The sequence below is a fragment of the Gekko japonicus genome, unplaced genomic scaffold, assembly GCF_001447785.1.
Source record: "Gekko japonicus isolate JY-2015 unplaced genomic scaffold, Gekko_japonicus_V1.1 scaffold4313, whole genome shotgun sequence".
Lineage (NCBI taxonomy): Eukaryota > Metazoa > Chordata > Lepidosauria > Squamata > Gekkonidae > Gekko > Gekko japonicus.
This window is the reverse complement of record NW_015170402.1, coordinates 1-16,157: the sequence shown is the minus strand read 5'-3', so window position 1 is coordinate 16,157 and position 16,157 is coordinate 1. Positions and strand designations below refer to the sequence as shown.

Below are 16,157 nucleotides of genomic sequence, written 5' to 3'. Positions count from 1 at the left end.
AATTATGTGAGGATATGAAGATACTAGGCGACTATTAAAAGAAAATAGGTATTGTTTAGAAAGAAAACGTTTTGAAGGGCTTGGAATTAACTTATTGGTTAAAAGTGTTTGTTAAATAGGTTCTTTTTATTATTTAGTAGGTTGAGGGAATAGAAATATTAGAATGTAATTCCAAAGTGTTTAATGAAAACGGTATAATTTGAAAAATTATTTAATGTAGATTAATTGAACGTTGTTGTTTATTTTTGGTTGGAAGTACATGATGATTTATAGTATCAAGATAAGAAAATAATTAATTTGTATTAGTTAGGTTATGTAGAAATATTCTGGTGAGGAAAAGATGACAATGTCTCTTTTTTGTTTGTCTTTTGTGTTTGAAAACCTAATAAACGTAATTTAAAAATAAAATAAAAACAAGGTTACCTTCTTTTGAATTTACCCACTGAATGTAAGTAATACATGACTTTTCCCCACAGTACTAATGGAAATCACTTTCAGTAGCCGCAAACATTTAGGTCGTGGACCTGAGTTACATTTATTCTGATTAACACTTTATGCTGCCTGGCCACTGTGTTCTTCTCAGGAAGTACACCTGTTATTTAAAGGAGACACCCACGTCTATAATAATGTGACAGGCATATGCTCGGAAGCCATGGAGTATCATGGATTCCTGCCATTTGTCCACTACATGACTCTGTACACATACAACATAAGACATGTGGAGGACATCTGATGAACAAACAGCAAAATTGTCTGCCACTGATTTGCGTACAAACACTGTGTTCTACCTATTAATTTAACAACACAATCCAATGAAAATGCAAACATATTTGACTACTGAACAGGTTACTCTAAGAGTGACACGGTAGCTCACAAAGTGTTCGTGGAACTCTGCAGTGAACTTTTACAAGTGCACAGCTTAAAGATGTACGCTGCTTCTTTCTGAAGACGATAAATGCACCACAGACGGCAGGATGCGATTTAGCGGACGAATGCTGCAATAGCGATGATCTGTAGAATTCCTTCAAGCCCGTATGTAACAAGCAGCACGGCATTAATAATGACATCTGCTCTTAGGACATAAGTCTGCCACACCAAAAAGTAGACAGACAGAATTACACTGCCAACAGATATAACAAGACTGACCCCCAGGGGAGCTTCTTCTTCCGTCAGGTTCCCTTTAGTACCTAGTTAAAGCAAAAAAAACATTACACGGGTGTCTACCTGATGATAGAAACAAATGTGATAGCCCACCAGAATACAAATCCAAAATGGAAACAGTAAATGTATGTACACAGTGGTCAAACAGTTAAATGCCAATCCAGTATTAGTGTGGAAAAAATAACATAAGCTATTTTTAACAGATACAAAATTATTTAAGGCCAGAAAGTATTACATATATGCAGGGGTCATTTCCTGCAGGAGCGGAGCTCCGGCAGTACAGAGCCCAGGGGGTGGGCACATGCAACAAGCCCCACCCCCTGCTCCCAGCAGCCCTCAGTCAGAGCAAGAAGCAGCCAGGTAAGCTGCAGAGACCCCCCGGGTCCAAAACAGTCCAGTGGCACCTTTAAGACCCAAGTTTTATTCAGGTACAAGCTCTCCCTCCTCTGCAAGGACAGATCTGCACGTTTCCCCTCCCCAATAGCTAGCCATCCAAAACAGTCCAGTGGCGCCTGAGCGGTGGGTGTTGCCTTCTGACACCCTTCTGGTGATGTCAGGGGGTGTGGCATATGCAAATGAGTTCTGCTAATGAGCTCCTGCACCTCTTTTCTACGAAATGACCCTTGCAGATATGTAGTGCAATGGACTGAATAAGGTCACTCAGACTGAAGTAATGAACTGGGAGAAATAAATGCTTGCTATGAAAACAGCAGGAAGTAATCATTCTCTATTAGGAACTATATCTGGATGGCAGCCTAGGTGTTTATCTGCATAACCATTTTTTTTTCCTCTTTACACATACTAACTTTAATTCCCTTTGCCTAATAACAAATTCACATGGAACTAACTGGGATTTCTTCACCTATTTCATCCAACCCCCCCCCCCCAAAAAAAAATCAGGCATGCCAAGCTACTACAGCATCTGGTGTGGGCAGGTAGTGCAAAGCCAGATATCTGGCTTGCTTCCGAAAGCCGTAGCTCTCAACTGGAATCAGGATGAAGCACAGGGACTACATGTCAGTCTATCATCTTGCAAGGTGAGATCTATGCATGGAGCCAGATTTAAGTGCCAGGCAGGGCTCTTTTTGTAGCAGGAACTCCTTTGCATATTAGGCCACACCCTCTAATGCAGCCAATCCTCCAAGAGCTTATTGGACTCTTTATAGCTAGCCTGGAGAACAATCTAGCCTATAGAGAGGCAGCTGACAGATTTATCTGGATTCTTCCTTTCTTTTGAAAAGAGACAAATACAGCCCATTGTGTAGAGTTCAGTCCTGTTCTTGACTCCTGCCTAATTCCCATACACTGTAATAATACAGGCTGGGTTTTATGCAGTAGCATGCAAGATCAGGTTCTGTATCTAATGCTACATCCTGTGATACCACAGATCGAATTTATATCTACAGAGGCAGCCGTACTGAGTACCAGTGTTCCCTCTAAGCTGAGTTAGTGTGAGCTAGCTCACAGTTTTTTTTAGCCTCCAACTCACACATTTGTGTCTTAGCTCAGGAAGGAGGGCTCCAGAGCAAACTAATTTATGCAGCGGCCAAATCGCTGGCTCACACAACTTTAATGCCGGCAGCTCACAAAGTGGAATTTTTGCTCACAAGACTCCACAGCTTAGAGGGATCACTGCTGAGTACCAAACATAATTTAACCATTTTTCAGCTACTCTGTTTGTGGAGAATGGAAAAAAGACAATTTATTAGGGTTGCCAAGTGGAAAAATCTTCTTCCCCAGGGGGACTTGGCAAGCCTACAATTTATGCTATGCTGCTTTAATTCATGACTAAAAAGCAGCACGTCTTTACTATGATGAAAGCATTGAACTATCCCTATTCGATTTTACATTGTTCTTATGTTGCTACAGCCATGTAAGCAGTCATCTGCCGCAGCCAAAGTGAAGAAACCATGTTTGTGTGCATCTTCCCTTTTCCTTTCCATGTACTGAATGCAGCAATATTCTACTTTTTCAGATTCCACTAGATATTACAATCTCTTTGCCAAAAGCCATGATTGATTTGCACAGTTTAGGACACATAAGTCAATCAGCCATTTTAATGTTTAACAGTTAGCATTTAAATGCCTTGTAAAATAATGTCAGCTGTCTTGAATCAGCAGATTGAACATGCACCTTTACAACGAGATTAATATTTAACAACAATCTTAATGTGCACAGTGCTTTTCGACTTACCAAGGTATAGTCGGACTGATTCTAAAATGGCCATAAGGAACAGCAATAGAAGATCAAGAGCCAAGAAATTATTTGGATAACTGAAAACTTGGCCTGTCAAAGAATAAAGCATGAATTGCAAAAAAACTCCCAAAAAACAAAGTGGAAGACCAAACTTACATTAGGTCACATACATACATACATAGACCTTTATTGGCATACCACAGGAACATAAGGAAGGCAATGGAACAAATAAATTAATAGAACGAATTAATAGATCATAACAAGTTATATCAAGTTACACCAACAGGGAATCATTTTTAAACTTCTCAAGAATAGTGAACTCAGTTAAAAAATATAACAATCCAAATGAGCACAAGAGGGATTAAGACTTATGCGCCCTTAGCTTCCAAATATAAGCTAAGAATTCAGCAACAGACAGGGTAATTGCCGAAGACTTATCAGACAATAGAATTTTAAGATCATTGTCAGTCGAATTCCTTATGGAAGGTAAGTGGGGACTGATCAAATAGCTGCGCATGGTAGAGTATTGGGGACAGCGTAGAAGGATATGAGCAACTGAATCTGGTTCACTATAGAGACAATTGCAGGTTCTATCCCTATAAGGGATACCCCTATATACATTAGGTCTACAGTATTCAGCAGAAGTATCTGGCAGTTGCGTATCTGAAATAACTTACTTTTATAAATAATCATCAATAGGGTTGCCAAGAAATAAAATATATAATACACTCCATTTAAATAGAAAAGAATCTGTAAGGAGACAGACGACAACTGGCAATTTCTGTTAAGGAAATTATTTTACAAACAGTTTGATCATGTTATAATAGTGCTGTATCTTAATATCAAAATGATATTCACTGTATCCAGTGGAAGTCACAATAGGGGACACAGTAAAAAAGTCAGGGTTATCTGAACCTGGGTCACTCATGGAGGATAGCAACAGATATTCAATTCAATTCCCTTTATTGGCATTGACATTAAAAAGAGTAATATACAAAAAAATAAGGTAAAGAACAAATACCAAAGAGGGAAAAAACGTTCTAAGATAGTCTAAAATCAATGTAAAAGTCTTTACATAAAAGACTTTTACAATGTAAAAGTCTTAATTCCATATCTCCTGAAAAACAAGTTTCATATTACAATACTGTACTGCGAAAAGAGAAAGTCTGCAAGAACTCTGCCACAGAAACGGTTATATTTTCATCATCACTGTTTAGCAAATAAAGCAATTTGTGTGAGTCAGGAAGCTCTCTGATACCACCAAGTAATGATGCTAAAATGCGGTGTCGAATATTGCCGTAGTAACGGCATCCCAATAACACGTGAGACACCGTTTCAACTGGCCCACTTGCACAGGGGCATAGTCTGTTTAAAAAAGGGATACTATTAAACCTCCCATTTGGCCACCAAATGAGGAGGGTTAGGGTTACTCCCTGGAGAAGACTCTGATGCTGGGAAAGATTGAAGGTCAAAGAAGACGGGGATGGCAAAGGATGAGATGGTTAGACAGGGTCATAGATGCAACGAACATGAAGTTGAGCAAACTTCAGAGGACATAAGAACATAAGAGACGCCAATGTTGGATCAGGCCAAAGGCCCATCTAGTCCAACACTCTGTGTCACACAGTGGCCAGAAATACCAGTGCCATCAGGAGGTCCACCAGTGGGGCCAGGACATTAGAAGCCCTCCCACTGTTGACCCCCCCCCAAGCACCGAGAAGACAGAGCATCACTTGCCCCAGAGCCCCTATCTATATCTTGTGGCCAATAGCCACCGATGGACCTCTGCTCCATATGCTTATCTAATTCCCTTTTGAAGCCATCCATGCTTGTAGCCGCCACCACTTCCTGTGGCAGTGAATTCCATGTGTTAATCACTCTTTGGGTGAAGAAGTACTTCCTTTTATCCATTCTAACCCGACCGCTCAGCAATTTCATGGAGTGCCCACGGGTTCTTGTATTGTGAGAAAGGGAGAAAAGTACCTCTTTCTCTACCTGCTCTTTCCCATGCATAATCTTATAAACCTCGATCATGTCACCCCTCAGTCGTCTTTTCTCCAAGCTAAAGAGCCCTAAGCGCCTTAACCTTTCCTCTTAGGGAAAGTGTTCCAACCCTTTTATCATTCGAAGTTGCCCTTTTCTGCACTTTTTCCAAAGCTATAATATCCTTTTTAAGGTGTGGTGACCAGAACTGCACACAGTATTCCAAATGAGGGTTGCACCATTGATTTATATAGGGGCATTATGATATTGGCTGATCTGTTTTCCCACAGGACGGCGGAAGACCGGAAGGCCTGGCGTGATCTGGTCCATGGGGTCGCGAAGAGTCGGACTCGACTGTGCGACTGAACAACAACAACAACATTAAACCTCCCAGTTAAGATCGCTGAAGGGAGAGCATTGAACCTGGCAAGTGAAAAGGTTCTACGTAGCGCTGGAGTCTGAAGTCGGTGAAAACAGCTAGGAGGATGACCCACAGTGGGCAACATCCCAGGACTTAGAGGGGAGCGTGTCTTATTCGCTGCGTTGTACAGTTCAAAGAGCTCTGCCTCAAATAGCCTGTCCCTTATTGTTTGCATCGACTCCAATTCAGAAAGCAAGAGTAAGGATTCGAAAGAGATCTTCAGTGTCCGACATTTATTTTCAATAATAATCAAGGGGAGTAGTTGGAGTCATTCAAAAGTTGGAAGCAGTAACTAGAGGGATCAGATCTGTGATGTAATCGAAGCCAAAATTTAATGGTCATTAACCACGCCCTTGTAGTCATAAGGTTTTGGCCACATTCTAGGCATAACGCCGCATACGGGACACAAGAAGGAATACCCAAGATTTTCCGTAGAAAACCTGAATGTACCTGCTCGACTGCCTTAGTAATTGATTCAATCCAAACAGGGGCTCCGTAGAGTAGTTGAGGGCCTATTTTCAGGTTGAAGATTGTTAGCGCAGCTGGAACGTATTGGTTCCCTCTTCCAGAAAAATAAAAATGCAGAGGTGCATTAACATTTGCTTTAGCATTATTAATTGCTACTCCACGTTGTTGGGTCCATGATGCAGTAGCTTGAAAATGCAAACCTAAGTACTTAAAAGTGTTTTACTTGTTCAAGCTCGTGATTGCTCACCTTCCAGGTTAAATTGCTTCCTAGCTTTGGAGAAGACTAGCACTTTGGGTTTTGGATGTATTGTCATTAGAACTCCAGAATGTAGAGATTGGTACTAAAAACGGGCTTGGATCGGAATGCCAAAATAAGATGAGGGCACATCAATGAACAGTGGCTACAAATGCTGCAGACACCAAAAAGTGGGCTTCATCCTAAACTTCTCTGTTCTACAAATTTACCAGCAACTGTCTTCGTATTTAATCATTTGGTTCACAAGAGATGCTTCCAGTGTTAGGTTAGTGGCCCACTTGATGTCAGGACACAGCTGTTTCAAAATACTCCAAAGCCAATTTAACTTTCAAAGTCTATTGAAGAGAAAGACCATACCGGTAGGTACCTTTATGATGTAATACAGAGCCAGTTTGGTGTAGTGGTTAAGTGCGCGGACTCTTGAGTGAGTGATTCAGCTACTGCATTAATTAGTTTGTTCTGGAGCCATCCTTCCTGAGCTAAGACAAAAATGTGTGACCCAAGGGCTAAAAAACTGTGAGCTAGCTCACACTAACTCCATTTAGGGGGAACACTGCTCACAGGGTGTCTGTTGTGGGGAGGGGAAGGGAAAGGAGTTTGTAAGCCGCTCTGAGACACCTTTGGGTAGTGAAGGGCCATGGGGTATAAATCCAATCTCTTCTTCTTCATCAGCACAAATATCTGTTGTATGGCTTGCAACCCTTGAAGTAAAGCACCCTTCTTCATACAAAATACTGGAAGTCCCAGAAATAAAAAATTAGTCGCCATAGGCTGAAGCTATATTTTAAAATGCATTTATATATTACCTTTCTGTCCAGACATTCAAATTGATTTACAATTTAAAATATGAAAAAGCTGAAGAGTGACTCGGATCCCGCAGTAAATCTTCACTGGCAAGAATGGCTCCTCACCTCCTTCCTCCCAGTGCGGCTCAGAATACACCCCTAAATGCTGCTCCTGCGGGACAGGGGACCTCCAGAACCAGCACAAATGTCTGCAAGCAGGAGGTGAGAGTAACTGAATATAACCCCTTTCAGTTGATGGAAATCGTCTGTGGGATCCAACTCAATATACAGCAGAAATTCTCTCAAGCTACATTTTGCTTTGATCAGATCTCTAGCCATGGTGTTGCTTTCTCCTTCACCTTGGGGCATACAGGTCGTTCAACACACCTTAGAAAGTAGGGAAGCCACTGTCTCGGTTGGTTTCTCTTGCGGCATCTGGTGGTTCGGGAGTTAATCGCATTCTCCTCTCTCCATCAAATTCCAACCATAATTCCACTCTGTATCTTGAATTCTCAGACTATTTGTCAGACTTAACGAAGATCTGAGTAACCGGTAGGATGACCACGACTATGAGTCCCCATGGGGGAAAAGACTGGATAAATGTTTTCTACATAAATAGAATTCACTGCATAAGACACCAAGACGTTTTTGTTTTGACCCTGTAGGCATTTGCCAACCATACTCAGAAAAATTCAGTGCCAGTGTCCATGTTAGATGGCTCATCAGAACCTTACTCAACATAGCTGAACCCCATATATGTAACTCTAAAATTCAAGGGTGTTTTGTGAAGAGTTAAAAATAGCAAGAGTCAGGGCTATTTTGGGGCAGGAACACACAGGAACGGAGTTCCGGCTGGCTCCCGAGTTGGCCACACCCAGCAGGAACTCATTAGCATAAGCCACACCCAACAGCTACATAAGGGGTGTGTGGCCTAACATGCAAAGGAGTTCCTGCTACAAAAACAGCCCTGGGTTTTGACAACAAACAAGGTCAACAGAATAAGAAGCAAAAGGTGGGTGTGGCTGGATGACCACACTTCTGGTAACATGGGGGTGTGACCTAATAGGCTAATGAGCTGTGCTGTCAGGGGTGTGGCCTAACATGCTAATACGTTTCTGCTGTTGGGTGTGGCCTGTTATGCTAATGAGTTCCTGTTGGGCTTTTTCTACCAAAAGAGCCCTGGCAAGAGTGAAGTTATAATCTGACTCATTTCTGGAAGCCATGTCTTGGTTCTAGACGGGGCAAGTGGAGGACAGTATGGCCTAGCAGATTATGTGTTTTGATGCAGAAGATTCCCCAAAGTTAAAATCTCTGCTCAACCATGAAACTTTCTGGACAGTGTTGGAAAAGTCTGTCAGTCTTGACCTGACTTGTCTCACAGCTGATATAAAGATAAATGGAGTAAGGCTTGTAAAACATTTTGTGAACTGAAATGTGATACAGAACCTAATAATAATCTTGATAAAGAAAGGTGTGTGCAAAAAATGAGAACCTAGTGCTCACATGAGTTTCTACAGCTGAGTCCGTGCAGACATACTATACCAGGCCCAGGTTAGGGGGACAGTCTACAAGCAAGGCATTAATTGGGACATTAGATATTTGCTGAATGAATCATATAGCCAAATCTTTTCTTGGTAAAAACCAAGCCAAATTCAATTAAGTCAGCAGATGTTTTTGACAATATCTTTTCCCATGCAAATGCTACATTTGCTTATACGCTAACAAACAACACTTCTCCATTCGGAGAATGAAAGTCTAACCATTAGTAGGTGAATCCTAGTTTGCAGAGAGGATTTTATTGAAACAAAACTGGATATTCACAGTCTCCAGAATAAAGGAACAAGGAACAAAAATGAAGAAGGCATTGTGGTAAAAGAAATATTTGAAGAATTATGTTTTCATGCCATTAGGGAACGTCAAGTTAGATTATTCCCACCTCACGTAAATTTACATGTTTCACAAGAATCAGTTTGCTCAGCTTATTTGTTGTCCAGCACGTGGATCAATCAGAGCCAGCATACTCAGCTTCTCCATATATCCTTTAAACACAATGAACTTAGAATTTATCTGAGAAATATTATATAAAAATAGTAGTCTTCAAAAGGAATACTTTTCATATTGACTTGCCAACAGGGAACCATGGAGTATCACAAATTCTGAAGTGTGGTTTATAATGAGTGCATAGTCCATTCATACAGGGCTCATGTGAGCCCTGAGAACATTCCCAATGCTCCCTTGTCACTGCATACTGCATCATGGATCAACAGTGGTGGGAAAACAGTCTTCAGTTCATTATTATTCATCTAAGGAACTGCCTGATACAACTTTGAAGGAAAGCTTTCTGAAAACCCTGATCTAAAGAAGTAAAATGGCTTCTCAGTGCAAAAGAAAGGATACAACAACCGACGTCCTTCCTGTCCACAAAAAACAAACAAACAGTTAGCTAACACCTTAATTTTGGAGAACAAGGATTTAAAAGTTATCAATGGCAGACTGTATCTTAAAGGTAAAGGTTCCCTTGCTCGAAAGCCAGTCGTATCCGACTCTAGGGTTGCGGTGCTCATCTCCGTTTCAAAGCCGAAGAGCCAGCGCTGTCTGAAGACGTTTCCGTGGTCATGTGGCCGGCATGACTAAACACCAAGGCGCACGGAACGCTGTTCCCTTCCCACCGAAGTGGTACCTATTTATCTACTTGTAATTTCTTGCTTTCGAACTGCTAGGTTGGCAGGAGCTGGAACTAGAGACGGGAGCTCACTCCATCATGCGGCACACTCGGGTCTCGAACTGCTGAACTACTGACCTTCCACAGCAGTTCAGCGTCTTAACCACTTGAGCCACCGCAGCTCCTGTATCTTCCTGATACAGTATCTTACTGAGCTGAAATAATCTTCTTTTGGGGAGGTAGCACTTCCCTGAAGCAATCATTTTAGGCTATGTGTAGCTGATTTAGAGCATGCATAGCCTGCTTCAAACAAAGCTACCATGTTTCCCCGAAAATAAGACACTGTCTTATATTTATTTTTTCTCAAGAAGACACAATAGGGCTTATACCACAAATGCATAGAAATCCTGCTAGGGCTTATTTTTGGGGTAGGTCTTATTTTCGGGGAAACAGGGCATAATATGGAACATCTCACCTCCACCAAAACCAAATGGTAAAGATGTTTCTTGCCATGGTACAAAATCCTCAAATCTGCCATTTGTCCTTAAGGGAGTACATATTTGTTACACCAGACTTAGTGTAAAAAGATCTAAGATTTCACCAACGGCTGCAGTTCTTTTGGAAACATAATTTAGATCAGTTATTTAGGTCTGTCTCTAGCAATAATTGGAATAGGAGGGTTTTACCATGCCCAGCAACACTCTTTTTACCTCTTTTTTTTGTCTTTGACATTCTTTATCATGAAAGCTTTTGGTGGAACCTGCTCATTCCTTTGTGACATCTTGCAATTGTTTCCTTGGGATTTGTTCTAATAGACCTATCTGGTGATGTGTAATTTTTGAATGTATTTGTAATCTCAAATGTAATTGCTCTGTGCAATCCAGTGACAAAAAGCACTTCTCTATCGTCCCCTAGTGAATTCACTGTGCTACACTGTCCTGGTTTGCTAATTATTTCAGCAGAGTTCTGACTTGACTCTTCCGGTTAAGCTGTAACCTATGCCAAACAGGGGTCGTCTTCATAACAGCACCATTAGATCAGATCAAAGGTCCATCTAGCAGTCTTCAGTGCAGTAAATATTACCCCTGTGGAAAGGTAACGAACAGGTCTCTAATAAGCAAGTCTTAAATCTGTGCATTTTCAGCAGACTGGAGGGAGGGCGAACAAACTGAACTTTAGACAGAAGTGCTATGGATTAGGTATACAGGTGATCTAGGATAGGCATAGTTTGTTCTGGATGGGGTTGTGCTTTCCCTGAAAGAGTGGACTTGTGCTTTGGAGTCCTCTTGGCCCAGCAGGAACTCATTAGCATATTAGGCCACATCCTGACAGTGCAGCTCATTAGCATATTAGGCCACACCTCATGCCTTCCCTTGGCTTGCCCGGGTGCCCTGCGGCTGTGGGGAGCCCGGGCAAGCCAGTCCTCGAAGAGGCTGAGGAAGGCACAGGGAGGCAGTTAAATGCCTCCCCGATCCTTCCAGGGCCCCCCTGGCCTGCCTGCCTTGGAGTCGTGGGAGGAGGGATCGCTCTCCACACCTTCCCCTCTGTAGCCAAGCATGGCCAGAGGTTTTGGCTGTAGTGGGCGCGGCCAACTCCGAAGCCAGCCGGAACTCCGTTCCTGTGCGTTCCTGCCCCCCAAATAGCCCTGGCTTAGGGCGATTTGTCAGCTGTGATTGTTCTTGGAGAAGGAAGACCTGGCCCCAGTCACACATGCTTTCGTGAGTTTGAGACTGGGCTTCTGTAACATGGGGCGGCCTTTTTCAAAGATCCAGGAACAGCACGTGGGGCAGAATGTGGCAGCCACAGTGCTAACTAGCATTTGCCACATGGGTAGCTCTTACATTTTACAACACTGGTTTCCAGGTTGTTTCTGGGCCCAATCCAAAAGGCCGGCATTGCCTGTAAAGAGTTTAGGTGCAATGTGCTGCTGTATAGCAGTGTGTGTGAACAAGAACTTGGAATATGGGTGTACTGTAAGCTAAATACGAGCAGTCAGTGTGACGCAACAGCAAAAAAAAAAAGAAAAGCTAATGTGGTCTTGGGATGTATCGACAGAGGCATAACATCCAAATCGCAAGATGTTGTAGTCCCACTGTACATCGCATTGGTCAGGCTGCACCTGGAGTATTATGGGAAGTTCTGGAGACCTCACTTCAAAAAGGATGGGGACCAAATGGAGCAGGTGCAGATGAGACTGACGAAGATGATCAGGGGCCTGGAGACCAAGCCCTACGAGGAAAGGCTGAGAGACCTGGGAATGTTCAGCCTGGAGCAGAGGAGGTTGAAGGGGGACATGATTCCCCTCTTTAAGTATTTGAAAGGTTGTCACTTTGAGCTGCGGTGGCTCAAGTGGTTAAGACGCTGAACTGCAGGCTGTGGAAGGTCGGGAGTGGTGCCGCAAGACAAGGTGAGCTCCTGTCTCTAGTTCCAGCTCCTGCCAACCTAGCAGTTCGAAAGCAAGAAATTGCAAGTAGATAAATAGGTACCACTTCGGTGGGAAGGTAACAGCGTTCCGTGCGCCTTGGTGTTTAGTCATGCCGGCCACATGACCACGGAAACGTCTTCAGACAGCGCTGGCTCTTTGGCTTTGAAATGGAGATGAGCACCGCAACCCTAGAGTCGGATTCGACTGGCTTTCGAGCAAGGGAAACCTTTACCTTTACTTTTACACTTAGAGCAGGGCAGGCAGCTGATCCTGCTGGCAGCAAAAAATAGGTCTCACCATAATGAGTTTAAATTACAGGTGGAAAGGTACTGCCTGAATATTAGGGGATTTTATTTTATTTTTTACAGTAATAGTTCGGCAGTGGGACTGGCTGCCTAGGGAGGTAGTGAGTTCCCCCTAACAGTCAGTCTTCAAGCAGGAGCTGGATGAACACTGGTCAGGGATACTTCAGGGCTGATCCTGCATTGAGCAGGTAGTTAGACTAGATGGGCTCCTTCCAAATCTGATTCAATGATTCTACATTGTCTGCCTGTATCCATAAGTATATGCCCACGCTCTAAGAGTGTCTGAAGCGGCGATGCTACCTTGGAACCTATATTGTTGGAGATGTGTGTTTCAGGGATACGTGCAATGTGCTCTTCATAGTTGCCACTCCTCAACTTTGGACTTCCCCTCTTGTAAGAATTACATTTTTAATTATCTATTTGTCAAATTTATACTCCGCCCTCCCAGCCAAGTCCCTCCTTACAGTACTAAAGACTTGTTAAAAATTCTAGAAGGCTTTTAGATTGGAATTTGAATCCCTAGCTTTCGTTTGGTTTTAAAGTCTCAACGTTTTATCGTTATTATGTATGGCTTTTTAAAAATCTTGTGCACATTTTTATGGAAAGGCAAAATAGACACGTTCTAAGTAAATGCAAGTTTAGAATGTAAAATAAATATTCTTACATATTTCTTACATTTTTATCCACCTTTCCTCCACAGAGCTTAGGGGGCATGTACCCTGCCCTATTTTATCCTCACACCACCAGTGTGAGGAAGGTTAAGCTGAAAAAACAGCGATCGGCCAGAAGTCACACAGTGGATTTAATGGAAGAGTAGGAATTCGAACCCAGCTCTCCCCAGTCTAACAGTGATATCCTAGATCCAGGTTGGGTAGCCGTGTTGGTCTGAAGCTGCAGAACAGAGTCTGAGTCCAGGGGCACCTTTAAGACCAATGAAGTTTTATCCTAAGCAGAGTTACACCCTTCAAAGTCCGTTGAAGCCCATGAGCTTAGAAGGATATAATTCTTCTTAGGGTCGCACTGCAAGTCGTCTCTGACGTCATTTCTGGTTCTCTGTGTGCCCTCGAATTTCCTCGTTAAAAACCTGACCTGGATAGCCCCGGCAAGCCCAATCCCATAAGATCTCGGAAGCTAAGCAGGATCGGCCCTGGCTAATATTTGGATGGGCGACCTCCAAGGAATACCATTGGCATGACGCAAAGGCAGGCAACGGCAAACCACCTCTGAAAACTTCTCTTGCCTTAAAAAAACAAGTCTGGTAAAAAAAAAGCTAGAACTTCTGGCTGCCAGACAATCTTAGGATCTCCTGGCTACACCACACATACCGTCATACAATAATCAATTCCTCATTTTAAAAACTCGGCTCTATTAGGAGCTGCGGTGGCTCAAGTGGTTAAGACGCTGAACTGCAGGCTGTGGAAGGTCAGTAGTTCAGCAGTTCGAGACCTGGGTTGCCACATGACGGAGTGAGCTCCCGTCTCTAGTTCCAGCTCCTGCCAACCTAGCAGTTTGAAAGCAAGAAATTGCAAGTAGATAAATAGATGCTACTTCGGTGGGAAGGTCACAGCGTTCCGTGCGCCTTGGTGTTTAGTCATGCCGGCCACATGACCACGGAAACGTCTTCGGACAGCGCTGGCTCTTCGGCTTTGAAACAGAGATGAGCACCGCAACCCTAGAGTCGGACTCACCTTGCTTTTGAGCAAGGGAACCTTTACCTATAGCATTAGGTTTCCTAGAAAACACTGCTAACTCTTCAGATATATCTAAAATATCCACACATTTTCTAATAGTAAAACCTCACTGCAACCAGAGACTTTGGTCTTAACCTCAAAGAGGCGGTGAACATCTGTCTGGGCTTCCAACTTTGGATGGGGACTCACATTACCGAATGGGTCCTCCATGCGAGAAAAAACCTTGTGCATAGAAAGCGAGCATGCAGAGTCCTTCTCTCAGACATGCTAGTTTTTAATTTGAGAGACAGGTGGGTGCCTTGGAGGAGCATCAAGCCATGAGAGCCCCACTTCTCCGTGGTCATGTGGCTGGCATGACTAAATGCTAAGGTGTACAGCGGCACCTGTTTATCTACTTGCAATTTCGTGCTTTCCAACTTCTGGTCTAGCAGTTCAGCGTCTTAACCACGCCGCAGCCCCCTTTCCCCAAACACTGCTATTGCTGCGGTGGCTCAAGTGGTTAAGACGCTAAACTGCAGGCTGTGGAAGGTCAGTAGTTCAGCAGTTCGAGACCCGGGTGCCGCATGATGGAGTGAGCGCCCGTCTCTAGTTCAACCCCCGGCCAACCTAGCGGTTCGAAAGCAAGACATTGCAAGTAGATAAATAGGTACCACTTCGGTGGGAAGGTCACACCGTTCCCTGCGCCTTGGTGTTTAGCCACATGACCACGGAAACGTCTTCAGACAGTGCTGGCTCTTGGCAACCCTAGAGTCGGATTCCACTGGCTTTCGAGCAAGGGAACCTTTACTACCTTTACCTTTATTTCTTGCTTTCGAACTGCTAGGTTGGCAGGAGCTGAGCCAGCGCTGTCTGAAGACTTCTCCGTGGTCATGTGGCTGGCATGACTAAATGCTAAGGCGCATGGCGGTACCTATTTATCTACTTGCTATTGCTGCGGTGGCTCAAGTGGTTAAGACGCTGAGCTGCAGGCTGTGGAAGGTCGGTAGTTCAGCAGTTCGAGACCCGGGTGCCGCATGACGGGGTGAGCTCCCGTCTCTAGTTCCAGCTCCTGCCAACCTAGCAGTTCGAAAGCAAGACATTGCAAGTAGATAAATAGGTACCACTTCGGTGGGAAGGTCACACCGTTCCCTGCGCCTTGGTGCTTAGTCATGACCAGCCACATGACCACGGAAACATCTTCGGACAGCGCTGGCTCTTCGGCTTGGAAACGGAGATGAGCACCACTTTCGAGCAAGGGAACCTTTACCTTTATTCTTGCTTTCGAACTGCTAGGTTGGCAGGAGCTGGGCCAGCGACAGGCGCTCACTCCACCCTGCGGGTCTCGAACTGCAGACCTACCTCCTGGTCTAGCAGTTCAGCGTCTTAACCCCTTGAGCCACCGCAGCCCCCTCTCCCCAAGCCTGCCTCCTTGCCATCCTTATTTGGGAGTCAGCCTCCGTGAACCGGCACTTGTTTCCGAGTAAACGAGCCCAGAGAGCGGGCTTGCTCCGCGCGCGCCGACCGGGTTTCCCTGTTGCCATGGTAACCTATTTATATATCTCCCCAAAGCCAACGGGCGTCTCCGGGCCCAGGTTTCTCCTCGTGCGCGGAGAGATCAAGGCAGGCCCTTTCCCTCTGATCTCCCCGTGTCAGTCACGGAAACCTCGGCGCCTGCAGGGACTACTTCTCACCTCGCCTCACCGCCGCCATCCTCTCTCCTCTCACCCCCCCTCACCTCCTCTCCTCCCCCCCCATCCCGACAGCCCTTGCGCGGGCGCCGCCAGGCTTCCGCGTCGCCGCTCGTTGCTTTCCGTCCGCGCGCCCG

General features: G+C 44.2%; 1 protein-coding gene across 1 annotated transcript; it reads right to left on the bottom strand.

Annotated features, from left to right (window-relative positions):
- Positions 1–978: 978 nt before the first annotated feature.
- On the bottom strand, positions 979–16,042 carry TMEM80 (transmembrane protein 80). Its single transcript, XM_015418284.1, has 5 exons — positions 16,024–16,042; positions 9,668–9,684; positions 4,035–4,128; positions 3,355–3,447; positions 979–1,187 (listed from the first exon to the last, which is right to left on the bottom strand). Exons 1-5 carry the CDS (start codon positions 16,040–16,042, stop codon positions 982–984), a joined length of 429 nt encoding a protein of 142 aa, XP_015273770.1. The 3' UTR covers positions 979–981.
- Between the last annotated feature and the right edge of the window lie 115 nt (positions 16,043–16,157).